General features: G+C 41.2%; 3 protein-coding genes and 1 pseudogene across 3 annotated transcripts; 1 reads left to right on the top strand and 3 right to left on the bottom strand.

Annotated features, from left to right (window-relative positions):
- Positions 1–1,127: 1,127 nt before the first annotated feature.
- Positions 1,128–3,883, bottom strand: LOC115731882 (probable leucine-rich repeat receptor-like protein kinase At1g35710). Its single transcript, XM_048273037.1, has 2 exons — positions 1,834–3,883; positions 1,128–1,627 (listed from the first exon to the last, which is right to left on the bottom strand). Exons 1-2 carry the CDS (start codon positions 3,881–3,883, stop codon positions 1,206–1,208), a joined length of 2,472 nt encoding a protein of 823 aa, XP_048128994.1. The 3' UTR covers positions 1,128–1,205.
- Positions 3,884–7,818: 3,935 nt separating this feature from the next.
- LOC125312942 (probable leucine-rich repeat receptor-like protein kinase At1g35710) lies at positions 7,819–10,349 on the bottom strand. Its single transcript, XM_048273036.1, has 2 exons — positions 8,447–10,349; positions 7,819–8,240 (listed from the first exon to the last, which is right to left on the bottom strand). The coding sequence occupies exons 1-2, from the start codon at positions 10,347–10,349 to the stop codon at positions 7,819–7,821; spliced, it is 2,325 nt and encodes a 774-aa protein (XP_048128993.1).
- Positions 10,350–14,604: 4,255 nt separating this feature from the next.
- On the bottom strand, positions 14,605–15,903 carry LOC125312941 (annotated as a pseudogene).
- An 8,130-nt stretch (positions 15,904–24,033) lies between these two features.
- LOC115729718 (NAC domain-containing protein 92-like) lies at positions 24,034–25,805 on the top strand. The gene is made up of 3 exons (XM_030660345.2): positions 24,034–24,459; positions 24,584–24,861; positions 25,055–25,805. Exons 1-3 carry the CDS (start codon positions 24,276–24,278, stop codon positions 25,532–25,534), a joined length of 942 nt encoding a protein of 313 aa, XP_030516205.2. The 5' UTR covers positions 24,034–24,275; the 3' UTR covers positions 25,535–25,805.
- Positions 25,806–27,885: the final 2,080 nt, after the last annotated feature.

Here is a 27,885-nt window from a genome sequence, read left to right as displayed (position 1 = left end):
AATAAATTTATGCACCCAAAATTTTCTCTCTTTTTTTTAATATGAAAAGAGAGAGAGAGAGAATATGTGAATGACATTTCAAGCCGACGAGTTCTTGGTTCTTGGATCTGTATTACTTCCGACGTTGCAGAATTAGGAGCTCCTTCACCATTAAATTCTATATCATGATGTTACATCTCCTGCCGCATGCCTTTGATTACTCGATGTCAACAAATTAGCTCTTATATCATACAAGCTACTCTAACTAGCTCGATAGAAGTTAAATTTCAAGTTCAATCCGCAAATTAGCATCAGCTCAATCGGACATCATGCAAAATCAAATCAACGATGGCAACTCATACTGATAAAGTCTCAAGTCAAATTTCTCGACATTGCTCGAATTTTGCGGCTTCCTATCAGCATTTACTCGATAAAATTGGATGGGATAAGGATGCTAATAATGTTTTACCTTTTGTACGATGCTCATATTAGTACGGTGATTTTTTTCAAACGATCATTTAAGTTATGCCGGGGATTTTCTTGCCAGAAATTCCTACATGGCATTAACTACCAGCGAACCATGTTGAATGATGCCGCGACATCGTGATTGCGAAGTGGCGGCCCCTCCATCGTAAACTTCACGGTTGAATAATAATGATTCACTTAGAATTTGAGCCAGCACGACAAAGTCAAGAAGTCAAGGTCTTCGCCGAGTACGCACCACAAAAGTCAACAAGTCAACGTCTTCGGACATGTATTGATCGTTGGATCACTAGACACGGTTCGTCTAGAGTAATCGTGGCCTTTTGCTGTTCTCATGATGTCGGATCTTGATCCATCGTAAAGAAGACGGTGGTCAATTGGCCTGTCTTTAATTGACGAGGAAGCCTACTAAACAGAAAGTATCCGAAATAATACGTGGTGAGTATACTTATGTACCCTAATCTTCATGGCCACAACAACATATGCTCACTTATCATGCATTCCGATCTTACTGAAAAGGCAAAATAATTTTGAAAATAAATGACTGTCTGAGAGATGTTTCTCGCTCCTTATTGCTACTTAGGTAAATTCTAACCTAGCTAGTTTAAAATAAGTTTGACATGACTTAAATGACACAAGCCCTATCCTTCGTATCCTCAATCGCGTTCACCAATTTACACCATCATTTTATCAATCGACTCTTCATTCCATGGAAACTTATTGCTTGTATTGGGGCAAGTACTTCATGGTCCTTGCTCTTCTTGTAGCCTTGACGATGCTTCTCTTGATCCACCTTCCCACCATACTCCTTGATTATTTTTTTGGAGCTGCGCAAGCGAGATGGAATGGAAGGGTTGGGGCAACGCTAGTTTTGGAGCTCGAAAAGTTTCCGAAACTTGTTTCATCGTGGGTCGAGACTTTGGATCGCTACTTAAGCAAGCAAGCGCTAGAGAAACTACTAGAACGATACTTCTTGCGGTAGAATTCTCTCTTGGGATTGGCAAGCGTGGGTCTAATATCTGATGTAGCATAATATCTTCTCTAAAGAGTGTCGAGAATATCAAGATGATATCGGCCGGATGCTCACCCATGATTGTTTCCATTGCTACCACTCCAAAGCTATATACGTCGCATTTCTCATTGATGACCAAAGTGAAAGCAAGCTCTGAAAAACAGAACAAAAAGTTGAAGAATTATGTAAGGCTCGAAACCAAGTTCTCAATGATATCTAGTGTACTATCGAACGATGAATTTTGTAAGCATGATAGAGCGTCAATAGTGTTGTTCACCACATGGTAGGTAAAGTGTACCGTTCTAGCTTTGTAACGCTAATTATAACATTCTAGAAAAGCATGGAGGATTGTTGCTCACCCGGTGCTATATATCCAAGAGTGCCTACGATATTTGCAGTGAGATTCGATGAGAAATTAGGTTCTAGGAGTCTTGCCGTGCCGAAATCTGATAGGAAAGCCTGCATTTTGTTGTCGAGCAAAATGTTGTTGCTAGAAATGTCTCGATGAATAATTGGCCGAGCACAATCGTGGTGTAGGTAAGACAAGGCATGTGCCATATCCCAAACAATATTGAGTCTTTTAGACCAGTCTAGCTCCACCGCTTCAACTTCATCTCTCAAAGCACAAAATAGACTCCCCCTTTCCATGTATTCATAAACCAAGAACATGCTTCGCCTATGTAAGCAAAAACCATGGAGCTTAATTATGCTTCTATGTCGTACTTCAGTCAAGTGTTTCACTTCGTTCCGGAAGCTCTCGTCAAATGATGGGTCTTCTGCTTCAAGACGGTGAAGTTTCTTCAATGCCACGATTTTCCCATTGGGCAATTGTGCTCTATAGACACTACCGTAACCGCCGATCCCGATGCAATATTTAATGTCAAAATCTTCTGTTGCATTGATTATGTCTTCATATGCAATTCTCCCATCATAATTCCAGATTGACAAAAAATCTCCATTTTTTTCTGTTGTCTCTGATTGCATGCTCTTCACTCTATGTCGAAATATGAACCCATAAGCAAGAACCAAACAGGAAATGACTGGTATAGCCATCAGCGGTATAAATTTCACCATTGGCGTAACCGTAGACGTTCTTCTAGAACCATCAATCCCTCGCAAACCTTCATTGCCGGAGAAATCTCCATAACGAACATTGCCCAGATAACTTGGAAATTTTCCCGTGAGATGATTGTACGACAAATCAATGTAATCTAAGCTGAAAAGCTTTTTAAAATTGGGAATCGAACCACGAAGAGAATTATCATGAAGATCGAGATAGTTCAACATGACCAAACTCCCAAGTTCATGAGGTATTTTTCCAAAGAAGTTGTTGAAGCTCAAATCGAGATGAGTGAGACTCTTCAAATTTCCTAATTTCGATGGAATAGCACCGTCAAATTCATTGTTACCTAAATCTAGAACCCTCAAGCTAGTTAAATGTGCTAGAGATGAAGGAATAGGGCCAGCGAAGGAGTTTGAGCCCAACCTCAACTCAATCAGGCTCTTCAAATTACCTATTGTTGACGGAATAGATCTACTGAATCCATTACCTTCCATGCTCAGATATGCTAAGTTTGTCAACTTCCCTATTTCCAAAGGAATAGGACCAGTGAAGGAGTTTGAGCGCAGCCTCAACTCAATCAGGCTCTTCAAATTACCTATTGTTGACGGGATAGATCCACTGAAAATGTTACCTTCCATGCTCAGATATGCTAAGTTTGTCAACTTCCCTATTTTCAGAGGAATAGAGCCACTGAAAAGGTTTCTCCCCAAATCGAGATGCATCAAATTAGACAAGAGACAAAGAGTCGGAGGGATAGGGCCAAGAAGCAAATTGAAACTGAGATCTAGGTACCATAGGTTCTTCAGATTTCCCAATTCAGGAGGGATGCGACTACTGATATTGTTACTCTGAATATCAATGACTTGTAGCATGGTGAGGTTTTGGAGACAAATAGGTAACTCACCAGTTAGGTAATTGTGGGACAAGTTGAGGTGCCTGAGCTTTGGGAGTGCACATATTTGGAGGGGAATGATACCGTTGAGGTAATTATCAGACAACCAAAGAGAGGCGAGATTGCGGAGCACAGAGAAATCCATGTTGCTCAAATTAGTTGCATAGTAGACTCGTCGTTCTAAATTTATTTCGATGACGCTTCCGGAATTGTCGCACGAAATGCCAAGCCACTCGCAATGCGACATGGAAGTGTTGCTCGTAATGTAGTCAGGCCACCATCCGCTGCGAAGAACAGCATCTGCCTCTGTTCCGGTGGCAAGGGCAAGGAAGTTGTGGGAGAGAGCTAGCGCAATAACCATCCATGTAGCAACTGCGGTCATCAGCTTGGGAACATGCAAGCCGACCACGGGAATGCTTACAGGATTCAAATGAATCATGTGGAATATCTTCATTCTTTTTGCTTGGGGAAGTGGAAGGCCTGAGTTTGCTGCAATAATATATAGAGAAGGGCAATCCAAAAGAGACAAACTTTGTGGAGAGCAATTCAACATAACGACTTGGAAGTCTCCAATCGACCAACTTTAAAGCCTCCAATTCAGACTTGCAGCATTCCATGAACCGTACGGGTAAGAATTGATTGGTCACCGCGGGTCTCACGTGTTTGAATCTTGTTGAGAAACACATGTTACTTCACCTGGGTCTCTCCATCGAGGGGCGCAATGGACTTCACATCTAGTATCGAGATGAACGATTTTGTTTGAATGAGGACTCTGTGATCCAAATAATTCGGTCCTAAATTTCATCTTAATCAAGTCATTTTGTTTCAAAAACCATGAATTATTGGCTAAGGACATGTTGCGGAATGCAGATTATGCTCACCATGGGTCACGTCTTCTTTTGTTGTAGTTTGAGAAACAGGGTCTTGTTTAGACTGTGTTTGGTTGAGCTTTTTCAGGGAGCTTTTTTTAGCCTCCAAAGCTCATCGGGAAAAAAAAAGAGGGTGGGTTTGGTTCAGCATTTGGATAAATGCTGAAAACTCATTTCTAGGGTTAAATGTTTTTTTTTTCCTTCCAAAACTATCCTCACTATTTTTTTTTTCATTTTTGGATTTTGCTCTTGTTGTTATTGTTCAGGCTTCTTTGAGGGAGACATCCAGCGTGGAGCCGATGAGAAGCCGACAAGGGGCTAGCAAGATCGCACCACCTTAGGCGACCGCCGCTTGGGTCACGCTACCTTAGGCGACGGTGGCGTGGGTCTCACGACCCAAACCTCAGAGGACGGCTGCCAGTTCCTAATCTGGCTCTCCGATGGCCTTTAATAAAAAAAATATTAAAAAATGCAGCCAAAGCCCTTTTTAACAAACAGTATGCACCTCAAAATTGCTTTACAAAGGAAATTTTACCAAACGCAATTTGTATTTTTTCAAAGGGCTTTCAGTCTTTACACTTTTTTCAAAGCTCATTTTCGAAGCTTAACCAAATTGCAACGAGTCCCATTTATGTTTGCCAATATTCATTAAGACTCCAGCGCTTATAAAGTAAAAAGCAAGACACTAGTGTACCGACGCGTCAAAGGAAACGCGATTCGAGCAATTTCTCCTTCGTTTTATCCTTTTGCCTCTGGCATTTTGTCTTGTTCTTCGAAAGACTTGAAGACAACTTGAAGTTGTTCTTGCACCGAAGAAAGGGTCACGAGTCTCGTGTTACCGTCACCAAAGCCTCCTCGTACGAGAGAGACATTACGTGGTCACGAGGCGTTGGGCCCGGTGGTTTAAGTGCGGATGCACAAAGATCCCAATGAAATTCACCTGTTAGATGATGTCGGTCTTACATGTCGAGCACGTTATTAATTCTCTCTTGGGTTCGAGTTCGGGCCAACCAGACCCGAAGCCAGCATGAAAAGGAAAAGGTCGGTCTCCTCACAGGTCAATACAAGGTACTTTTCTGTGTTTAACTTTTGTGGTGCAACACATTTTACTTCGGTTTGGTCCCGATGGAGGGGCGTAATGGACTTTGACTGTTCGAAAGAGGACTCCATGATCAAAATAATTTAGTGATAACTTCCGTCTTAATCAATTCATTTTGTTTTAAAACCTCGAATTATTAGGGGAGTGATCAAATGTTTAATATAAATACGATAGATTCCGTCGCAACGTCAACCACCCTATTATGGAACTTTACTAAATACATTTGAACAGGAAAATTGCGAGCATTCATGACATGGTGAGGTTTTGGAGACAAAGAGGTAACTCACCAGTTAGGTAATTGTCGGACAAGTTGAGGTGCCTCTGCTTGGGGAGTGCACATATTTGAAGGGGAAACATACAGGCGAGGCCACTTCTAGGCAGCCTAAGAGCGCTGAGATTCTGGAGCAAAGAGAAATTTATGCCGCTAAAGTTACTTCCGGCCTAGCAGCCATGGCGGCATCCATATAACATGTATGTTTCGGCGACACTTCCGTAATCATTGCAGAAAATGCCAGGCCACACGCAATGCGACACGGAAGCGTTTCTTGTAATGGAGTGAGGCCACCATATATCCGCTGCAAAGAAGAGCATCTGCCTCTGTTCTGGTGGCAATCGCAAGGTAGCTATGGGAGATAGGTAGCGCAATAAGGATCCATGTAGCTGCGGTCATCAGCCGGCGAACGTGCAAGCCGACGACGTGATTGCTTACAGGATCCAAATGAATCATGTGGAATATCTTTGTTCTTTTGCTTCGGAAGTGGAAGACCCGAGTTTGTTGCAATAATATAGAGAAGGGCAATCCAAAAGAAATAACTTTTTGTGGAGAGCAATTAAACCTAACGACTTGGTTTTAGTGCGGATTCAATTCACACTTGCAACATTTCATGAACCGAACGCCGCAAGAATTGATTGTTCACATCGGTCTCACCTGTTTTAGGTCATAACTTTCATCTTGATCAAATCATTTTGTGCTAAAACCTTGAATTATTGGCTAAGTGATTAAACTCTTAATTTAGATATGTCGGATTCCGTCATTACGTCTCGTATTCAGAAAAATCTCGTCAGCCCAGGTGAGCGAAGCCGAGCCTTGCCACAGGCTGGCGGGATGATGGAATGTCTTTTGTATTTCCATGGCAGATTCATTCATTAAGACGGGCTAAATGGGTTTTGATCATTTCATCTTATTATTCTGGGATAAATTTATGCACCCAAATTTTTCTTTTCTCTTAATATATGAGAGAGAGAGAGAGAGAGAGAGAGAGAGAGAGAGAGAGAGAGAATATGTGAATGACATTTCAAGCCGACGACCTCTTGGTTCTTGGATCTGTATTACTTCCGACATTACAGAATCAGGAGCTCCTTCACCGTTAAATTCTATATCATGATGTTACATCTCCTGCCGCATGCCTTTGATTACTTGATGTCAACAAATTAGCTCATACATCACACAAGCTACTCTAACTAGCTTGACAAAAGTTAAATTTCAAGTTCAATCAGCAAATTAGCATCAGCTCAATTGGGCACCATGCAAAATCAAATCAACGATGGCAACTCATACAGGTAAAATCTCAAGTCAAATGTTGTGGCATCGCTCAAATTTCGTGGCTTCATAACATCATTTACTCGATAAAACTGGATGGGATAAGGATGCTAATAATGTTTTAGCTTTTGTACGACGCTCATATTACTACGGTGATTTTTTCAAACTTAAGTTATGTCGGGGATTTTTCTTTCCAGATATTCCTACATGGCATTAACCACCAGCTAACCATGTTGAATGATTCCGCGACATCGTGATTGCGAAGTGGCAGCCCCTCCATCGTAAACTTCACGGTTGAATAATGATGATTCACTTAGAATTTGAGCCAGCACGACAAAGTCAAGAAGTCAAGGTCTTTGCCGAGTTCGCACCTCAAAAGTCAACAAGTCAACGTCTTCGGACATGTATTGATCGTTGGACCACTAGACACGGTTCGTCTAGAGTAATCGTGGTCTTTTGTTTGTTCTCGTGATGTCGGATCTTGATCCATCGTAAAGAAGACGTTGGTCAATTGGCCTGTCTTTAATTGACGAGGAAGCCTACTAAACAGAAAGTATCCGAAATAATACGTGGTGAATATACTTATGTACCCTAGTCTTCATGGCCACAACAACATATTCAAAATTATCATGCATACCGATCTTACTGAAAAGACAAAAAAAAAAAAATTGAAAATAAATGACTGTCCGAGAAATGCTTCTCACTCCTTATTGCTACTTAGGTAAATTCTAACCTAGCTAGTTTAAAATAAGTTTGACATGACTTAAATGACACAAGCCCTATCCTTCGTATCCTCAATCGCGTTCACCAATTTACACCATCATTTTATCAATTGACTCTTCATTCCATGGAAACTTATTGCTTGTATTGGGGCAAGTACTTCATGGTCCTTGCTCTTCTTGTAGCCTTGACGATGCTTCTCTCGATCCACCTTCCCACCATACTCCTTGATTATTTTTTTGGAGCTGCGCAAGCGAGATGGAATGGAAGGGCTGGGGCAACGCTAGTTTTGGAGCTCGAAAAGTTTCCGAAACTTGTTTCATCGTGGGTCGAGACTTTGGATCGCTACTTAAGCAAGCAAGTGCTAGAGAAACTACCAAAACGATATTTCTTGTGGTAGAATTCTCTCTTGGGATTGGCAAGCGTGGGTCTAATATCTGATGTAGCATAATATCTTCTCTAAAGAGCGTCGACAATATCAAGATGATATCGGCCGGATGCTCACCCATGATTGTTTCCATTGCTACCACTCCAAAGCTGTATACGTCGCACTTCTCATTGATGACCAAAGTGTAAGCGAGCTCTGAAAAACAGAACAAAAAGTTGAAGAATTATGTGAGGCTCGAAACCAAGTTCTCAATTATATCTAGTGCACTATCGAACGGTGACTTTCATAAGCATGATAGAGCATCAACGGTGTTGTTTACCACATGGCAGGTAAAGTGTACCGTTCTAGCTTTGTACCTCTAGTTATAACATTCTAGAAAGGCATGGAGGATTGTTGCTCACCCGGTGCTATATATCCACGAGTGCCCGAGATATTTGCAGTGAGATTCGATGAGAAATTAGGTTCTAAGAGTCTTGCCGTACCGAAATCTGATAGGAAAGCCTGCATTTTGTTATCGAGCAAAATGTTGTTGCTAGATATGTCTCGATGAATAATTGGTCGAGCGCAATCGTGATGCAGGTAAGACAAGGCATGTGCCATATCCCAAACAATATTGAGTCTTTTAGACCAGTCTAGCTCCACCGCTTCAACTTCATCTCTCAAAGCACAAAATAGACTCCCCCTTTCCATGTATTCATAAACCAAGAACATGCACCGCTTGTGTAAGCAAAAACCATGGAGCTTAATTATGCTTCTATGTCGTACTTCAGTCAAGTGTGTCACTTCGTTCCGGAAGCTCTTGTCAAATGATGGGTCCTCTGCTTCAAGACGGTGAAGTTTCTTCAATGCCACGACTTTCCCATTGGGCAATTGTGCTCTATAGACACTACTGTAACCGCCGGTCCCAACGCAATATTTAATGTCAAAATCTTCTGTTGCATTGATTATGTCTTCATATGCAATTCTCCCATCATAATTCCAGATTGACAAAAAATCTCCATTTTTTTCTATTGTCTCTGATTGCATGCTCTTCACTCTACGTCGAAATATGAAGCAAGACCCAAGAACCAAACAGGAAACGAATGACATAGCCATCAGTGGTATAAATACCGCCATTCGCATACCCCTAGACGTTCTTGTAGGTCCATCAATCCCTCGCAAACCTTCATTGTCGTGGATATCACTTTCACTGACATTCAACAGACTACTTGGAATTTTTCCCGTGAGACGATTGCCCGACAAGTTGATGTACGTCAAGTTGAAAAGCTTTTCGAAATTGGGAATTGAACCGTGAAGAAAATTGTGCTGAAGATTGAGATAGCTTAACATGACCAAAGTCCCAAGTTCATGAGGGATTTTTCCAGAGAAGTAGTTATAGCACAAATCGAGATGAGTGAGACTCTTCAAATTTCCTAATTTTGACGGAATAGCACTGTCGAATTCATTGTTACCAAAATCTAGAACCCTCAAGCTAGTTAAATGTGCTAGAGATGAAGGAATAGGGCTAGTGAAGGAGTTTGAGCGCAGCCGCAACGCAACCAGGCTCTTCAAATTACCTATTGTTGACGGGATAGATCCACTGAATTCGTTACCTTCCATGCTCAGATACGCTAAGTTTGTCAACTTCCCTATTTCCAGAGGAATAGAGCCACTCAAAAGGTTTCTCCCCAAATCGAGATGCATCAAATTAGACAAGAGACAAAGAGTCGGAGGGATAGGGCCAAGAAGCGCATTGAAACTGAGATCTAGGTACCATAGCTTCTTCAGATTTCCCAATTCAGGAGGGATGGGACTATAGATATTATTACTCCGAATATCAATGACTTCTAGCATGGTGAGGTTTTGGAGACAAATAGGTAACTCACCAGTTAGGTAATTGCGGGACAAGTTGAGGTGCCTGAGCTTTGGGAGTGCACATATTTGGAGGGGAATGATACCGCAGAAGCAGTTATAAGACAGCCCAAGAAAGGCGAGATTCGGGAGGAGAGAGAAATCCATGCTGCCCAAATTACTTCCAGTCGAGCAGCCGTAGCAGCGTCCTAGTGGCAAGTTTATTTCGGTGACGCTACCAGAATGGTCGCACGAAATGCCGCGCCACTCGCATTGCGACAAGGAAGTGTTGCTTGTAACGTGGTGAGGCCACCATCCGCTGCGAAGAAGAGCATCTGCCTCTGTTTCGGTGGCGAGGGCATGGAAGTTGTGGGAGAGAGCTACCGCAATAACCATCCATGTGGCTGCTACGGTCATCAGCTGGCTACCAGGTTCGCTGACAGGATTCAAGCAAATCCAATGGAATATCTTCATGCTTTATACAGAGAGAGAGAGAGAGAGAGAGAGAGAGAGAGAGAGATGATCTCTTCTTTTGCTTGGGAAGGGGAAAGCCTGAGTTTGCTGTCATTATATATAGAGAGAAGGGCAATCCAAAAAGAAATAACTTTTGCGGAGAACAATTCCCCATAACGACTTGGAAGTCTTCAATCGACTAATTTTAAACTCTCGTGTCACCGTCACCAAGGTCTCTCCCCGCACGAGACACCAGGCGTTGGGGCCCAATGGTTTTTAGTGCGGATCCAATTCACACTTGCATTGCATGAACCGTCTGCACAAGAATGATCATTCGCCTCAGCCTCCCACGACAACACTTTCCTATGTTTGAATCTTGCTGTGGAACCAATGTCTACTTCACTTTGGTCTCCATCGAGGTGGCCTAATCCTAATGGACTACACATCTAATATCAAGAATGTTTGTTCGGATATAACCTAATTCGGTCATAGATTTCGTCTCAATCAAACCACTTTGTTTCAAAACATCGGATTATCAGCTCAATGGCTAAACACTTAATTTAAATTCAGCGGCTTCCATCATAACGTCTTCTATTCGAAATGATCTCGCTCAAATTGTATGCGTTCGTGACATTTGTTTGAGTCAAATGGCCCGAATACTTTATATTGTCAAAAAAATCACTGGAAAAAGCTAACAACTTATTTTGGACTACGTGTCCTGGATTTCAGAGTTGTGATAGCAAGTACCCTTATGTCCCGTGACCTAATAACCTGTTTGATTGCTCAATGCAAACAAAATTAGCTCTTATATCCCACGAGCTGCTCTAACTAACTTGATAGCAGTTATATTTCAAGTTCAGTGGGACACCATACAAAATAAAACCAGCGATGGCTGCAGATAAAATCTCGAGTGAGATGTCGTGACATCGCTCAAATCTCATGGCTTTCGGCCACCACTTGCTCAATAAAATTGGAGGGGATAAAGACACTAACAATATCATAACTTTTCATATTGGCCTCACTTTATGCGATAAATTTTTAAGCGAACATTTAATTATCGTAATTATTGAAAGCAAATCACTTAAGTTACATCGATAATTTTCTTGTTGGAGATTCCTAAGTGACATTACTTTCCGGTGACCACGTAGAATGATTTAAAATTAAATTAATGCCACGATGGATTTTCAAGTAAGGAAAATCACCGATGTAATTATTTCTTTTCTCTCAATCGGTCTTGCTTTTATTTTATTTATTTTTTAGTTCATCGACAATTGACCCCAACTAGTTTGGGATAAAGGTGATGTTGATGTTGAAAATCGCCGATGTAAATTTAGCTATTCGGTTTTTAAAAGTTATGGAAGTAACTTTCCGACAAACGAAATATTATACTCATGCAATCTCTAAATTTGCTAGTTTTATGATTCAATTGGCAAAAAAAAAAAAAAATGGCTCCATTTGTTTCGTAAAAAATAACTTCTAGAAAAATGTTTTATGGATTTTCTGGCGTTTGGTTAATGAAAAATAAGATAGTCAAGGAAAATATTTTTCACTCATGGAAAATACATCTTCAAAAGTGGAAACTTTCTTCCCTCCACTCTTCACATTTCTTTTCTTTTTAATTATTTTTAAAAAATCAGAATTCTTTTAATTTTTCCTTTTATTCGTTTTCTTATTTCTTATTTTCTTTCTTCTTCTTATGGTCGTGGCCTCGGGTGAGGGTCCACCTCCCCAACGTCTCGCCTGTGGCCGAACCAGCAGAGGTGGAGAGAAAAGAAAAAAATTAAAAAAATACATAAAACATTATTGAAAAATTCAGATATTATTTTTATTTATAAAGAATCATCCACGATGGCGTCGGCCGTGGACTGTGGATAATTTTTGACCAAATGACGACGCATAAAATCAAATTCGACATTTCTTACCAAACGGCATAAAATATTTTCCAAATCATTGTTAAGGTTTCTACCAAACACTGGAGAATATTGTCATTTTCTTCAAAAACGTGAGCTGTAGACCGTGGATAATTTTTGACCGAATGATGACGCAGAAAATCAAATTAGACTTTTCATACTAAATGGCGTAAAATATTTTTCAAATCATTTTTAAGTTTCAACCAAATACCGAAGAATATCATCATTTTCTTGAAAAACGACTCCCTCATCGTATTTTTCTCCAAAATAGTATGCACAAAGTTTAATACACGACTTACATTGCAGATGCCATGGAAAATTCTATATCAACATGGAGGGAACCTTTTTTTTTGGGGTTCAGAGTTACGATTGGAATCTCCTCGACAATCCCATCGTTCATGAAGTCTTTTTTTGTGGTTCAGTGTTACGATTGGAATCTCCTCAACAATCCTATCGTTCACGAAGTCCGTAGCCTTTTCGGCTTCTGCTTCTTCATCCATTCGGCTTTCCTTTTCTCCGTCCTCCTCGCTGTTCTTGCAAGCCATTTGGGTCTTATTATTCTGGAATAAATTTATGCACCCAAATTTTTCTCTCTTTCTTTAATATGAAAAAGAGAGAGAGAGAATATGTGAATGACATTTCAAGCCGACGAGTTCTTGGTTCTTGGATTTGTATTACTTCCGACGTTACAAAATCAGGAGCTCCTTCACCATTAAATTATATATCATGATGTTACATCTCCCGCCGCATGCCTTTGATTGCTCGATGTCAACAAATTAGCTCTTATATCATACAAGCTACTCTAACTAGCTTGACGGAAGTTAAATTTCAAGTTCAATCCGCAAATTAGCATCAGCTCAATCGAACACCATGCAAAATCAAATCAACGATGGCAATTCATACAGATAAAGTTTCAAGTCAAATGTTGTGACATCACTCGAATTTTGTGGCTTCATATCAGCATTTACTCAATAAAATTGGATGGGATAAGGATGCTAATAATGTTTTAGCTTTTGTAAGATCCTCATATTAGTATGGTGATTTTTTCAAACGATCATTAAGTTATGTCAGGGATTTTTCTTGCCAGAAATTCCTACCTGGCATTAACTACCAGCTAACCATGTTGAATGATTCCGCGACATCGTGATTGCGAAGTGGCAGCCCCTCCATCGTAAACTTCACGGTTGAATAATGATGATTCACTTAGAATTTGAGCCAGCACGACAAAGTCAAGAAGTCAAGGCCTTTGTCGAGTACGCACCTCAAAAGTCAACAAGTCAACGTCTTCGGACATGCATTGATCGTTGGACCACTAGACACGGTTCGTCTAGATTAATCGTGCTCTTTTGTTTGTTCCCGTGATGTCGGATCTTGATCCATCGTAAAGAAGGCGTTGGTCAATTGGCCTGTCTTTAATTGACGAGGAAGCCTACTAAACAGAAAGTATCCGAAATAATACGTGGTGAATATACTTAGGTACCCCAATCTTCATGGCCACAACAACATATTCTCCATTATCATGCATACCGATCTTACTGAAAAGACAAAAAAAAATTGAAAATAAATGACTGTCCGAGAAATGCTTCTCACTCCTTATTGCTACTTAGGTAAATTCTAACCTAGCTAGTTTAAAATAAGTTTGACATGACTTAAATGACACAAGCCCTATCCTTCGTATCCTCAATCGCGTTCACCAATTTACACCATCATTTTATCAATCGACTCTTCATTCCATGGAAACTTACTGCTTGTATTGGGGCAAGTATTTCATGGTCCTTTCTCTTCTTGTAGGCTTGACGATGCTACTCTTGATCCACCTTCCCACCATACTCCTTGATTATTTTTTTGGAGCTGCGCAAGCGAGATGGAATGGAAGGGTTGGGGCAACGCTAGTTTTGGAGCTCGAAAAGTTTCCGAAACTTGTTTCATCGTGGGTCGAGACTTTGGATCGCTACTTAAGCAAGCAAGCGCTAGAGAAACTACCAGAACGATACTTCTTGCGGTAGAATTCTCTCTTGGGATTGGCAAGCGCGGGTCTAATATTTGATGTAGCATAATATCTTCTCTAAAGAGCTTCGACAATATCAAGATGATATCGGCCGGATGCTCACCCATGATTGTTTCCATTGCTACCACTCCAAAGCTATATACGTCACACTTCTCATTGATCACCAAAGTGTAAGCGAGCTCTGAAAAACAGAACAAAAAGTTGAAGAATTATGTGAGGCTCGAAACCAAGTTCTCAATTATATCTAGTGCACTATCGAACGGTGACTTTCATAAGCATGATAGAGCATCAACGGTGTTGTTTACCACATGGCAGGTAAAGTGTACCGTTCTAGCTTTGTACCTCTAGTTATAACATTCTAGAAAGGCATGGAGGATTGTTGCTCACCCGGTGCTATATATCCACGAGTGCCTGCGATATTTGCAATGAGATTCGATGAGAAATTAGGTTCTAGGAGTCTTGCCGTGCCGAAATCCGATAGGAAAGCCTGCATTTTGTTGTCGAGCAAAATGTTGTTGCTAGATATGTCTCGATGAATAATTGGTCAAGCGCAATCGTGATGCAGGTAAGACAAGGCATGTGCCATATCCCAAACAATATTGAGTCTTTTAGACCAGTCTAGCTCCACCGCTTCAACTTCATCTCTCAAAGCACAAAATAGACTCCCCTTTTCCATGTATTCATAAACCAAGAACATGCTTCGCCTGTGTAAGCAAAAACCATGGAGCTTAATTATGCTTCTATGTCGTACTTCAGTCAAGTGTTTCACTTCGTTCCGGAAGCTCTTGTCAAATGATGGGTCCTCTCCTTCAAGACGGTGAAGTTTCTTCAATGCCACGATTTTCCCATTGGGCAATTGTGCTCTATAGACACTACCATAACCGCCGGTCCCAATGCAATATTTAATGTCAAAATCTTCTGTAGCATTGATTATGTCTTCATATGCAATTCTCCCATCATAATTCCAGATTGACAAAAAATCTCCATTTGTTTCTAGTGTCTCTGATTGCATGCTCTTCCCTCTACTCGAAATATGAACCCATAAGCAAGAACCAAAAAGGAAATGACTGGTATAGCCATCAGCGGTATCACTTCCACCATTAGCGTAACCGTCGACGTTCTTCTAGAACCATCAGTCCCTCCCAAACCTTCATTGCCGTGGAAATCTCTTTCACGGACATTGAACAGATTAATTGGAATTTTCCCCGTGATATGATTGCACGACAAATCAATGTACTCTAAGCTGAAAAGCTTTTTAAAATTGGGAATTGAACAGTGAAGAGAATTATTATGAAGATCAAGATTGTTTAACATGACCAAAGTTCCAAGTTCATGCGGGATTTTTCCAGAGAAGTAGTTATAGCACAAATTACTTCCAGCCGCAGCAGCATCCTAGTGGCAAGTTTATTTCGGCGACGCTACCAGAATGGTCGCACGAAATGCCGCGCCACTCGCATTGCGACAAGGAAGTGTTGTTCGTAACGTGGTGAGGCCACCATCCGCTGTGAAGAAGAGCATCTGCCTCTGTTCCGGTGGCGAGGGCATGGAAGTTGTGGGAGAGAGCTACCGCAATAACCATCCATGTGGCTGTTGCGGTCATCAGCTGGCCACCAAGTTCGCTTATAGGATTCAAGCGAATCCAATGGAATATCTTCATGCTTTATACTGAGAGAGAGAGAGAGAGAGAGAGAGGATCTCTTCTTTTGCTTGGGAAGGGGAAAGCCTGAGTTTGCTGTCATTATATATAGAGAGAAGGGCAATCCAAAAAGAAATAACTTTTGCGGAGAGCAATTCCCCATAACGACTTGGAAGTCTTCAATCGACTAATTTTAAACTCTCGTGTCACCGTCACCAAGGTCTCTCCCCGTACGAGACACCAGGCGTTGGGGCCCTACGGTTTTTAGTGTGGATCCAATTCACACTTGCATTGCAGGAACCTTGTGCACAAGAATGATCGTTCGAGTCGGCCTCCCACGACTACACTTTCCTGCATTTGAATCTTGCTGTGGAACCCATGTCTACTTCGTTTTGGTCTCCATCGAGGTGGCCTAATCCTAATGGACTTCACATCTAATATCAAGAATGTTTGTTCGGATATAACCTAATTCGGTCATAGATTTCGTCTTAATCAAATCACTTTGTTTCAAAACATCGGATTATCGTCCGAGTGGCTAAACACTTAATTTAAATTCGGCAGCTTCCATCATAACGTCTTCTATTCGAAATAATCTCGCTCGAATTGTATGCGTTCGTGACATTTGTTTTGAGTCGAATGGCCCGAATACTTTATATTGTCAAAAAATCACTGGAAAAAGCTAACAACTTATTTTGGACTACATGTCCACGATTTCGGAGTTGTGATAGCAAGTACCCTTATGTCCCGTGAGCTAATAACCTGTTTGATTGCTCAATGCAAACAAAATTAGCTCTTATATCCCATGAGCTGCTCTAACTAACTTGATAGCAGTTATATTTCAAGTTCAGCGGGACACCATACAAAATAAAACCAGCGATGGCTGCAAATAAAATCTCGAGTGAGATGTCGTGACATCGCTCAAATCTCATGGCTTTCGGCCACCACTTGCTCAATAAAATTGGAGGGGATAAGGACACTAACAATATCATAACTTTTCATATTGGCCTCACTTTATGCGATAAATTTTTAAGCGAACATTTAATTATCGTAATTATTGAAAGCAAATCACTTAAGTTACATCGATAATTTTCTTGCTGGAAATTCCTAAGTGACATTACTTTCCGGTGACCACGTAGAATGATTTAAAATTAAATTAATGCCACGATGGATTTTCAAGTAAGGAAAATCGCCAATGTAATTATTTCTTTTCCCTCAATCGGTCTTGCTTTTATTTTATTTATTTTTCAGTTCATCGACCGCCGACCCCAACTAGTTTGGGATAAAGGTGATGTTGATGTTGAAAATCGCCAATGTAAATTTAGCTATTCTGTTTTTAAAAGTTATGGAAGTAATTTTCTGACAAACGAAATATTATACTCATGCAATCTCTAAATTTGCTAGTTTTATGATTCAACTGGCAAAAAAAAAAAAAAAGGCTCCATTTGTTTCGTAAAAAATAACTTCTAGAAAAATGTTTTATGGATTTTCGGGCGTTTGGTTCATGAAAAATAAGATATTCAAGGAAAATGTTTTTCACTCATGGAAAATACATCTTCAAAAGTGGGAACTTTCTTCCCTCCACTCTTCACATTTCTTTTCTTTTTAATTATTTTTAAAAAATCAGAATTCTTTTAATTTTTCCTTTTATTCGTTTTCTTATTTCTTATTTTCTTTCTTCTTCTTATGGTCGTGGCCTCGGGTGAGGCTCCACCTCCCCAACATCTCGCCTGTGGCCGGACCAGCAGAGGTAGAGAGAAAAGAAAAAAAATAAAAAAATTCATAAAACATTATTGAAAAATTCAGATATTATTTTTATTTACAAAGAATTATCCACGATGGCGTCGGCCGTGGACCGTGGATAATTTTTGACCAAATGATGACGCATAAAATCAAATTCGACATTTCTTACCAAACGGCGTAAAATATTTTCCAAATCATTGTTAAGGTTTCTGCCAAACACCGGAGAATATTGTCATTTTCTTCAAAAACGTGAGTTGTAGACCGTGGATAATTTTCGACCGAATGATGACGCAGAAAATCAAATTAAACTTTTCATACTAAACGGCGTAAAATATTTTTCAGATCATTTTCAAGTTTCAGCCAAATACCGAAGAATATCATCATTTTCTTGAAAAACGACTCCCTCATAGTATTTTTCACTAAACAAATGAAACCTTAAACCAGCGTGCATGAATGAATGGAATTTTGAGCACGTCCATCGAGAAGTCAAGGTCTTCTCGGGCTTCATCCGTGTTGCGTTTTGGATCAGTACCGCACGCGCTACAGTGATTCATGGGAAGTCATGGTCTTTATGTCACTTTAATTGGTTGATGTTCGGCCCTAAAAATTTCCAACCCATCGTAAGGGAAAATGTCATGGACCAACTGTCCAGCCTTTTTCTAAAATTGAGAACCGGTACTCTCGGTTATTAAAAAAGGGAAAAAAAAAGACAGAAAATTTATTAAAAAATTAAATTTATAAAAAAAATTCAAAATGTTAAGATACTATACTAAAAAATTGCCAAATCAGCACTAATTCAGCCAAATGGACTGAAATGACACAATTGCAAAAGATTTAAGACTCAATCAGCAAAAAAAAAAGTTTAAAATTAAATTGACATAATTACAATAGGTTTATGACTTTTTTGGTAACTTTCCTTGCGCTCCCATCTTATTGGAACTGCCCTTGGTAAACTGCCTCTGTTGACTTCTCCAAAATAGTATGCACAAAGTTTAATACACGACTTAAGTTGCAGATGCCATGGAAAATTCCATATCAATATGGAGGGAACCTTTTTTTTGTGGTTCAGAGTTACGATTGGAATCTCCTCGACAATCCTATCGTTGACGAAGTCCGTGGCCTTTCCGGCTTCAGCTTCTTCATCCATTCGGCTTTCCTTTTCTCCATCCTCCTCGCGGTTCTCACAAGCCATTTGGGTCTTAGGGCTTGGACCAAATCTGTACCCTCGCGTAGGCGGCTCAATCAACTTGTTTGGGGCCAGAACTTTGGGCTCAGGTAAGACCCTTGGCCCGCCCGAGATCATCGAGCTCAACCGTCCCCAAGGCTTGAACCGGCGTCGGATTGTTTAGCTCTGTCAACGCTCTGGCCAACGACGAACGAGCAAAACTGGGAAGGACAAGACGCAGTTGATAGTTCGCCGGTCTCTCGCGACGGAATTCTTTTCGCCCATGCATTATGTCCGATTGCGTGTTTATTCATGAGATTACGTGCCGCCGGTCTTCCACGTTGCTTCATCGGGCGTGTTTGTTTGGAATGATGGAGTCGGGGAAAGAAGTTTCCCCCTCTCCTTTCGCAGTCTTACTGTGAGTTAGTTCTCGAGTACCTAGCCGACTCCACCCCTTTAGTTCAGTACAAAGAAATGAGACCGTGAGATGCGATCAAAGCGAGATACGGAAAGTCTCCTAGATATATGCAACCTCACAAGAGATATGGAAAATCAAGGGCAGTATCCAAAATATCTCCTACATCCCCTCAAGCTCAAGATGTCGTTGAAGAAGTTGTTGGGAAAACTCCCTATGACATTTGAATGATTCCAAAATTTCCCATGGCTTAATATCTACTTGATTAATGCGGATGTTCATTACGACGAAGATGCGATCATTTTAGGAAGACACTTGTAATATTGCTGGTCACCGCAAAGTTCAGCGAAAATGTTCACAAGCATGAGGACCTTGACAAGAGGAGACCGAGTCTGATACGACGAGAGGTTCGTAAGGACATAGAGGTACCAAGATCAGGTGACCATCAAAGTAAAGCATTTGGATACTGATATGTTCAGGAAGACCATTAGATCATAGATATCGCAAGTCGTTCTGGAATGAATGCAATGAACAACACCGACTGACAATTGACAAGAACAACTCCTAGAAGGTGCTGATCATCCTTCCATCTCAAGGATGGCCGTTCCACTGAAGATATAGCCGCTAACAAGCTGGGAGTCCACTGCAAGAGAAGTAGAGTTGAGTCAAAGCAAAGTTGATGGTTTTGGTCAAAAGTCAAAATGAATAGTTGACATAACATTATCAGCAGACTCTGTTTTTGGAAAACCTTACTTTTGCCGGTAGGAGCGAAGTGACCTAAATCTCGGCAATTGCTCCAGTCAATTCCCAAAGGCTCTTAACTCTTGAGAAGTGTTTCCAATGGTTGGATTGGAGGAGGAACCTCTATATAAAGATTATCATAGCAGCTCGAAGGGATTGGATGGAAATTTGAAAAAGCTTACGCTCTTATTATCGTCTATTTATGTCTTGTACAAGGTATGCTACTGTCTGTGTAATATTCTCTTCGTTGTAGAGTCTTCGTTGCTTGTTATTCAGTGATAAGAAATTTGTACAAGTATGATGACAGTACTCGCGTTTTGGTAGTGTGATTTATTGTGTTATTGAAACAATACTTGAGGGCTGTAACATTTTTTAGAATTACTAATGAATTCCAACCGATTTAAGGCTATTAGCATGGCAAGTGGACGTAGGTTTGGAGATAAAATCGAACTACTACAAATTGAGGTGTATTATTTTCTATATGTTTATTATTGTCTATATATGCCTGACAGCAGCACTAGCTTGGTTAGTACTTTTAATTTGTTCCTGCAACTATCAAGTTATACTTGTTATATTCTGCAAAAAGAAAAAAAAAAATTGCTTAAGCTTTTAGACGATATATTCACCTCCTCTAGGTTGTTGTGTTAACCCTAACATAAGTCAACTTGAGTTTCGATAGAAGACAAATTGCCTAGGTGAATCGCTGAAACGGTTTGATGTGTTGAGAAGAGAAATGTTGACGTGGATGCTTACGTGACTGTTGAGTATTATTGTGGTTGCTACGCGGACAACGTGGCGGAAAACATAGCTCTCCATAAGATCATGCATACACCCTCCGAAGACATGTTTGGTTTTGGCTTTCTTTTCTGGGGGTGACACCAAAGATCACACCTTGTGAACAGCTGGTATTGTATGGTCTTATGATGGCAAACGACAATGATGGTTGAGCCCGTGAATTTAGGGTTAAGATAAGTATAGCCCAACTATTGATCAGAACAACTAAGTAGGTATCTCATCCCACTTCCTCATTTAGACTATGGTGCGTAAGGCAACGAATGAAAATAAATCACATAATATATTTTTTTATGTGGACCGGTCCATGCCCACCTAATTCTCCTAAATATCTTAGGCTAAGATAATTCAACATAATCATGTGCCAAAAGTCTCTATTTGCCTTAGATCTAGGCACTGCTTTCTCATGTTTTGTCAAAGTATCTAGGTTTCAGAACTTCAAATCTTGCATCCAAAGTTCCACTCTCACCAATTTTGCATCAAATTAATGTTGCGGCTAACCAAAGGATAACCCAAGCTCTAGAAATAAGCGATACGGCCAAACCGAATCTCAAACAAATCAGAGCGATCTTATCAAGGATAAGATCGATTTAAAGTGCGTTCGCGTCAAGTCTCGTATATTTGATAGTCACGTAAAAGATCGAGTGTTTAGATAGAAGCGCAAGCAAAAATTCTCTTCAAAACAAGATTGACATGATGATAGGCTCTTACGTATTTATGATGGAAGCACGTGCATCATATCGATGGACAACTACTAGATAAGAATAGACCTACGGAAGGAAACTACGCGGTCTTTCACATCTTGATTTGCATGGGCTTTTCGAGCTTGACCGTGGGAAGAAGTCATCGTAATTGGTAACCAATCCCCTCATTTGTCAGCTCCAGCCACCAATGGGACACCGCCACGTAGCTGTCTCCTGTCGTGGCATCAAGCGGGCAGAGAGGGGGACAAGGGCCCACATGCCAACTTAGGAGCTTTTGGCGCATGTGATTAGTTAAAATAAGAAAACCCCAATTAAAATCTAAACATTGGGATTTTGGGTGCTTCAACTTTGCTGTCGGCGTCCAATTGCACGTCCCCAAGTAGTTCCCAGTTCGGTTGCTTCCCCGTCGGCAAATGGCGGCACTGTCTCTGTCGTAGGGTTTTTTTTTTCTTAACATAATCCTTTGACGTGGCAGATTAAATACGTTGACAAACCCTCGAAACTCGACCGTCGGATCCACTAAGGTTGCCCAAATCATTAGAATTCCTTAAGGTAGCCAATGCTGCCACGACTTGTAAAACGGTGGGTCTATTGGGAAATTTTGTCCTCTTTCTCGCCCCTTCCCTAAAAATGAAAGGTGTGGCGCTTTTCTGCATTATGCATCTGATCTTATGATGATATAAAAAAATTAAGAGAAATGCTTTCCTGATAGTATTATCAGGAACAGTATAATTCAATCGTAAATTCACATACCATCATCGCATATTTTGCATAAAGCAATCATTGATTGGGAGATCGTATTGTCAAAAAAAAAGTAACTCCCTAAAAGTAATATTCAAAGACCCAAAACAAAAAAAAAGTAATATCCAAAGACCTTTGTATGATGCCTCGGTTTTTATAGAATTTCATTCAAGCAAAACGTTTTCGTTATTATCGATTTGGAATTTTCCGCCATTGATGTACCGAAGATATAATTATACATGTCAAGAACGATAGAGATGACATATCCGAAAAGATATATGTAAAATCGTGGATCGTATACCAATTTGATGTTTAATGAATGGGAGGCATATTTCCCACTCCAGCCGATAAAGGGAGCTCCAATCGACCAATAATTCACAATTGTTTAGGCTAAAGAAAGGATTGCACTAGCTTCCATGCCGATCTTTCGACATCAGCCCTTTGTCTTTAATGAACCAAGTCTTCCACAACTTTCCAATATGCGAATATCTTGATGCAAATTGTTAATTAATTATTATGCTAACGATAGGTGAATGAACAATACGTGATTTGCGACGAATTACTTAGTAAAATAAGGAATCAACGTGACTTATGTTTGTTGTTTAGTCGATAAATATGTATTGTCGTGTGAAATTAAGTCACTCTGCCATATCCGTGCGATGCAAGGATCTTCAACTAGTATCTTTAATCTCGTGGCTAAATGGATCGTTACGCTCACTTTTCGTGTCCGAGCTTGCCTCCGGCATGAGATCGTCCAAATTGGCGCCCTCGACTCATTTGTAGAAGCACGGGGTTTAAAAATTGTCGTCCTGATTTGAAGTCACGTGAAACTTATCCATCAACAAGATGTCCCGAACGTGGGAGATATGAGATCGGAGACTTATTTAGTCCTCAACACCAATAATTGTAAGAAGCAAAACCCACTGATTCTCTCCCTAAATGGTAAGCAACAAGGACATTAGGCCATACTCATTGAGGCAAACAAGGTCAAACAAGACAAGATCGTATTGGTTTTGAACTGATATTCGATCTACAGATTCACTTTGTCAAAGTGGCACCACACGACTTTGACGAACTTGGCTCAAGTAAAAAACAAAACAGAACATGAACTTGACTTGGGCGAATCAGAGACTTCAAGAGGCAAAGAGCTCGACTGAATCGTGTAAGCAAAACCATATAATATGGCACCATGCGAAAGCATCTGAAAACATAGTGGAGGCTAAGGAACCCGTCGTGTACATGAACAGTCAAAACCCTCTTCCAATGACGATAAAGGTTCGAACTTTGAGCATACAGCTCAGTGTTTCTTAACATGATTCCATTAGACCCGATGATTCTTGATGGGGGTCACGGCTGCAAATGTCCAGGACGTTTCTGACTTGAGCAGAACATATGGGTATTCTCTCATTGTTTAGGCTCTTCTGCAGAACCTCTTTTTGAGAAGATTTGAGTCTAATGACCTCATAATTAAGGTTTCGAAACGGACCGCACCAGCACGGGGAGTTCGACTTAATAAATCAAGCACCGGTAGAGTTGGGGTAGCACGAATTTCAGTTCCGGTCTCCTTTATCGGCTGATAAAGTTCATAACTGCAGTAGTTCCTGGAAGACCTTGCTTGAACAGATTGAGCTCAAGTCGCCATCTTTATCGCTGATTGCTGTAAAAGATGCCTTCTCATTTTAAAACGGGAACAGAGGTTGTGAACCCGTTTATGTCCCGGGGAACATAGTTGAAGCTTTCCTTCTTTGACTTTAGGAGAAATCAGATGTTGACTGAAATTATAAAAATAATATAACCATCTGAAAGCTTGGAACTTGCCCACCAAGTTGCCTTACAGCCTACGCTTCTTCACCTCCAGAAGAGCGAGTATTTAGAGAGTTGTGTTGCTGCAGAATCAAACCTTCTCTGTTATTATTGAGAATATTTTTGCACCACAGCGTCTTTTTAGTTTTTACCTTCTCAAGTATCATCGCCTGATTGAAAGACTACTCAAAGCCTGTCTTGCCCTCCATTCAACTCCAGATTTTCGATTGATTTGCCATTTAGAACCTCGAGAGATCGTCTGAAACAATCGGGACTTTTTAAGTGTGTTGTGATGGGTGACACGGTGATTTTCGAAGAAAATGAAGAGTTGGAATTGCCTCCGGGCTTTCGATTCCACCCGACCGACGAAGAGCTGATCACTCACTACCTCACCCCGAAAGTTCTGGACGGCAGCTTCTGCGCAAGAGCCATGGGGGAGGTTGATTTGAACAAGTGCGAACCGTGGGACTTGCCTGGTAATATACCCCTTAAGCGTTGCACCCTTGGGATAGGATGCTTCTTGTTCCTCTTGTCGTTTTTCCCAATCTGTCATAGAATGATGTACTGATAAGTTTGTTTAAATATTGTTCGGCTGCGAAGGGAGAGCGAAAATGGGCGAAAAGGAATGGTACTTCTTCTGCGTGAGAGACAGGAAGTACCCGACCGGTTTGAGGACGAACAGAGCGACCGAAGCTGGTTATTGGAAAGCCACCGGGAAAGACAGGGAGATTTATAGGATGAAGAAGGTGGTTGGGATGAAGAAAACTCTGGTTTTCTACAGGGGAAGAGCTCCCAATGGCCAGAAGACCAACTGGGTCATGCATGAATTCAGACTAGAAGATGGCTATTATCAACGGTATCTTTCAAACCCACTAAAGGTATGGCCTTGCCGGGGCTACGCGGTCGGAGTTTTTAATCAGGTCATTGTGTTTTTAGACCTCTTTTCATAAGGCCATTGAACCGCCAAAGCAGTTTCGAACACAAGATCATCGTATCGATAGCGTCCTAATTCAAAAATACTTGATTGCTCAGCTCAGTTTTTGATGATTGTATTTCCCTTGCGTTTTGCAGAACGACTGGGTCATATGCAGAATCTTTGCAAAAAGACCGGATGGGAAGAAAGCTGATCAGTCTGTGGCTCTGTCCGGCGGTCTAGAGAGGCTGAGCTGGTCTGACAAAGAGCCGAAACCATGTCTCTTGCCTCTGCCTCCGCTGGTGGAGTCATCTCCATTCACCACATCCTTCTCTGATCGAGCCGAGGATCACAACGCTCAGAAGGACCTCATGTCGAGCATGCACAGCCAGAAGACTCACCTCTTTCCTTCCTCATCTTTGTCGGAGCTAGAACCGTCTCTCGACTCCGCGCCTCAATTCAGCTGGTCCGACACGGTCTTCATGCACGAGCAATCGATTATGGGGATGCTGCTGCTCGACAACTCCGAGTCGAACGCGAGAGCAGAGCACGCAGACTTCTCGCAAGTTAAACGCCCGAGCAGAGAGGCGGTTCAGACATCTTTCCACCGCGATGTGGATTGCCTTTGGGGAAACTGAGGTTGGAGTTGGAAGACCAGGTATCAAGTGAAGGTGAAGAGCACGACGGTTCTTAGATGATTCGAATCTTCTTCTTTTTCCCCTCTTTCTAATTAGTTTTTTCATGGGTGGGGACTGGAGACTGCCATTGTTTGAAGAGGCCCCGGTGCTTTGTGCGTGTGTTTGCAGAGAGTCTCTGCATCTTCGTAACTCTGCTTTTCCCCCTGCTGCTGCTCTGTTCTACATCTATATAAAGTATATATGCAAGGCGAAAGCATAAGGTGTAATGTTCAACCTCTGATTTTTATCGAACAAAATTTTCATAAAGTCCATACTTGTTCATCAAAACGAATGGCAAAGGTACGTTACGGAACGGAGCGCTACATAGGTTTGTAAATTTGACAACATCGACAACAAAAAATAATTTGTTGCTTAAATTTCAACCTTTGTTTGGAAGCCTATTGATTCTAACGCACGTAGTACTGGGCGTTCGATCGACGTAGAACCGGACCCGATGGATGAGCGGGACGGAGCTATCCCAGCGTCGAGGCTAAAAGTCCTCGCCCAGCGATTTGTGTAAGATCGGGCCTGGGGGGACCGAGCTGAAGAAGGAGTTTGCTCGCATAGGCCCGGCCCAATTGTAAATTGGGCCTGATGAGCCCGGTCTATGAACAAGCCCAAAAAGAATGTAGCCACTTCATAAGATCGTAACTGTGTCATTAGTACATTGCCAGAAATAGGTAATCCAAAACTCAGGACCAAAATCGCCCGGGCCAAAAAAAAAAAACCCACGACCAAATCCTTGGCACAGTAAAAGGGTTTCTAATGGGCCAAAATCCCATTAGAGAAACAATCACCTTGCTTTGTACGTTGGAGTGCATATTGCATTGAGGAACAAAGAATTCTTGATCTTGTCCAATAAGAATGATAGCACATGTCACAATTTGAATGGCATGAAGGCCTATGCGGACAAAACAGATAGCTTGTACCACGTCGTTACCAAATTATGGTCCGGTACGACATGATTCTAACAAAATATATAAATAAATTAACGATGTCTCGAAAAGATAGCTCGAGGCGGCTTTCATCCGACCTACAAAATCCCATAGCTATTCACACCACCTAGAGGCTACAGTGAATAAAACTATTGTCGCCGTCCATGATGGCAGTCAACACATGATCATGTAAACTCACACGGGTTCACGATCCTGGTTCAATCTTTGTTTTTTCAATTCAATCTTTATTTAATCCTAACCCCCAACCTGGATCATTGAAAATCGACAACCTAACTCTCCACACTTGCCAAGCAGATACTCCTATGGTCCATGTGAGACCGATCCATTGCTTTAACATAGTAAGAGATGCCTTTCCTAAATCCTCAAAGCTCGTGTAAGTATTCTATTAGCAAAACTATTAGATTAAAGTGTTATGATGCACGTGTGAGTTGTGTCAAAGAAGCATCGGATCGAAGAATTGATGTAGTGTAGAGCAATTAATATATCCTACTTGGTCCATAGCTCATTGGCTTAAATTTTTTAGTGAATGTCGGTCCAAATTGATATATTGACGGACTCGAACTTAGGTTCTCTTTTGGCCATTCGATCTCCTTGAGTGAAGATATCAAATTTCTATTCCGCACCCCCAATGTGAGAAGACGTGCAAAACACGGAGAAAAGGTACAAATGATTCTTAACCCTTGGGAAAACGTTTACTAAGGTGGACGGCGCGGACTTGAGTAGTACAAAAACGATTAAATATTGACCTTAGGGCTGCCCCGGTTAACTTAATTATAATTTTGCATGACTTTAGTGTGTTATGGAGACCCCACTTCACTATTTCGGCAATGCAATGGCAACCACGGCGTGTTTGGATATTCACAAAGTCCCAAAAGCATCTTCTGCAGTGATGCTGCCACCGACCACATGTCCCATTGAAGTTATGTCCCCAAGCCCGTGATGTTCCAACAGTAGCTAAGCACAACAGCTCTAAGGAGCAAAGGTTAACTTCCTGATTGTCATGAGACCATTACCAGCTGTCCTTGCGTCTTAGCACCGGGGCATTGCATGCTTAGAACGGCTGAACTATTACTGGTGATCGAGGATAGTGCATGATGCGGGGTCCTTCAAACTAGGTCAATGACTCGGACCATGACATCCGATGTCGGAATTTGTGTTGCAGCGAAAGACTTTGAAATCATGATTAACATTGGAATGATCGAAAATCTTTAAAGGGTTGAGGAAGATGGCCTGGGGTCATATTTCATGGAGCTCGCTAAGCAAACAGAGTTCATTAAGGGATCGCATCATGCTACGGGCGATCAAAGGCGTAAAATTTACACGTGTCCTAACAGAAAAAACCTTGCACATTATTCT

This window comes from Rhodamnia argentea, chromosome 11 (genome assembly GCF_020921035.1).
Source record: "Rhodamnia argentea isolate NSW1041297 chromosome 11, ASM2092103v1, whole genome shotgun sequence".
NCBI lineage: Eukaryota > Viridiplantae > Streptophyta > Magnoliopsida > Myrtales > Myrtaceae > Rhodamnia > Rhodamnia argentea.
Note: the sequence above shows the minus strand (reverse complement) of the source record. Positions and strands in the feature narration are given on the sequence as shown.

Coding starts and splice junctions, on each gene's coding strand:
- LOC115729718 (XM_030660345.2), top strand. CDS start 24,276: ATGGGTGACACGGTGATTTTCGAAGAAAATGAAGAGTTGGAATTGCCT. Junction 24,460..24,583: donor CGAACCGTGGGACTTGCCTG/GTAATATACCCC, acceptor TCGGCTGCGAAG/GGAGAGCGAAAATGGGCGAA. Junction 24,862..25,054: donor ATCTTTCAAACCCACTAAAG/GTATGGCCTTGC, acceptor TGCGTTTTGCAG/AACGACTGGGTCATATGCAG.
- LOC115731882 (XM_048273037.1), bottom strand. CDS start 3,883: ATGAAGATATTCCACATGATTCATTTGAATCCTGTAAGCATTCCCGTG. Junction 1,628..1,833: donor TCTTGGATATATAGCACCGG/GTGAGCAACAAT, acceptor TCTGTTTTTCAG/AGCTTGCTTTCACTTTGGTC.
- LOC125312942 (XM_048273036.1), bottom strand. CDS start 10,349: ATGAAGATATTCCATTGGATTTGCTTGAATCCTGTCAGCGAACCTGGT. Junction 8,241..8,446: donor TCGTGGATATATAGCACCGG/GTGAGCAACAAT, acceptor TCTGTTTTTCAG/AGCTCGCTTACACTTTGGTC.